The 1,162-nt window shown below is 55.1% G+C and overlaps 1 protein-coding gene across 1 annotated transcript in view; it reads right to left on the reverse strand.

Moving 5' to 3' along the window:
• The window catches only part of MARS (methionyl-tRNA synthetase), a 35,294-nt gene extending 34,358 nt beyond the window's left edge, over positions 1-936 (reverse strand). Inside the window, exons 1-2 of the mRNA XM_011926020.1 lie at positions 404-936; positions 35-297 (exon numbers count right to left, since the gene is read on the reverse strand). Of these exons, the coding sequence (XP_011781410.1) occupies positions 35-143 (109 nt within the window). The 5' untranslated portion in view covers positions 144-297; positions 404-936. The remainder of the gene's footprint in view (positions 1-34; positions 298-403) is intronic.
• Between the last annotated feature and the right edge of the window lie 226 nt (positions 937-1,162).

The following is a 1,162-nucleotide window of genomic DNA, read 5'->3' on the forward strand; positions in this document are numbered from 1 at the left end:
CCCATCCACCGCCCACCAGCACCAGCACGAGTACCTTCGGGGCCTACAGTGCTGATGAGCAGCTCTGCTCTGCCCCGGGCTCTCCCGGCCGCGGCCAGCACCGGCAAGCAACCCGGGGCACCCTCGCTCAAGAACAGTCTCATTTCGCCGTGAATCCCACGCTGATGCAACCGGAACCGGCCTTCCGCTGTTCAGTTGAGCGGCCTCTGCGAGGCACGCCGGGAAATGGAGTCCCGTGTTAGGCCACTGCCCGGGCACTGCTACCGGAAGGTAGACTATTTCTCCCATCATGCAACACTAGGACATAGGAAAAGACTATCATCGAGATGAAGAGGCCGCAGATGCGCGGCTTGAGCGCGCTGTGTGTGTGTGTGTGTGTGTGTGTGTGTGTGTCTCCTGTTACCTAGGCTGAAGTGCAGTGGCACGATCTTGGCTCACTGCAACCTCTGCCTACTGGGTTCAAGCGATTCTCCGGCCTCAGCCTCCTGTGTGTGTAGCTGGGACTACAGGCACGTGACACACGCCCGGCTAATTTTTGTATTTTTAGTAGAGGCGGGCTTTCACCATTTTTGCCAGGCTGGTCTCGAAGTCCTGACCTAAGATGATCCGCCCGCGTCGGCCTTCCAAAGTGCTGGGATTGCAGGCGTGAGCCACCGCGTCCGGCCTAGAGCAGCACTATTTTTCTGGAGGTCCAGAAGAGACGTTTAGGTTTTAGGGCAAGTCGCACTTTTATCCTCTTACGCTGCTGGAGGGCGATGGCTGAAACCGCGGCTTCTTCTCTTCTCCTGAAATGGCCATGTCATAACAGCGGCTATTCTTAGTGGCTCTGGATTCAAGCTCTTAACTGTCAGAGTTTTAGAGTTCGGAGTTACCATGTGCGTAATTATTTTAGTGACAAAGAGGAAGTTAGTGTACACATCCATCCTATCAACAACAACAACAAAAATGTAGATAGGCCGGGCGCGGTGGCTCATGCCTGTAATCCTAGCACTTTGGGGAGTCGAGGCGGGTGATCACCTGAGGTCAGCAGTTCGAGACCAGCCTGGCCAACATGCTGAAACCCCGTCTCTACTAAAAATACAAAATTAGCCGGGCATGGTGGCAGGCGCCTGTAATCCCAGCTACTCGGGAGACTGAAGCAAAAAAATCGCCTGAACCCGGA

This window comes from Colobus angolensis, unplaced genomic scaffold, assembly GCF_000951035.1.
Source record: "Colobus angolensis palliatus isolate OR3802 unplaced genomic scaffold, Cang.pa_1.0 Scaffold67, whole genome shotgun sequence".
NCBI classification, from domain to species: domain Eukaryota; kingdom Metazoa; phylum Chordata; class Mammalia; order Primates; family Cercopithecidae; genus Colobus; species Colobus angolensis.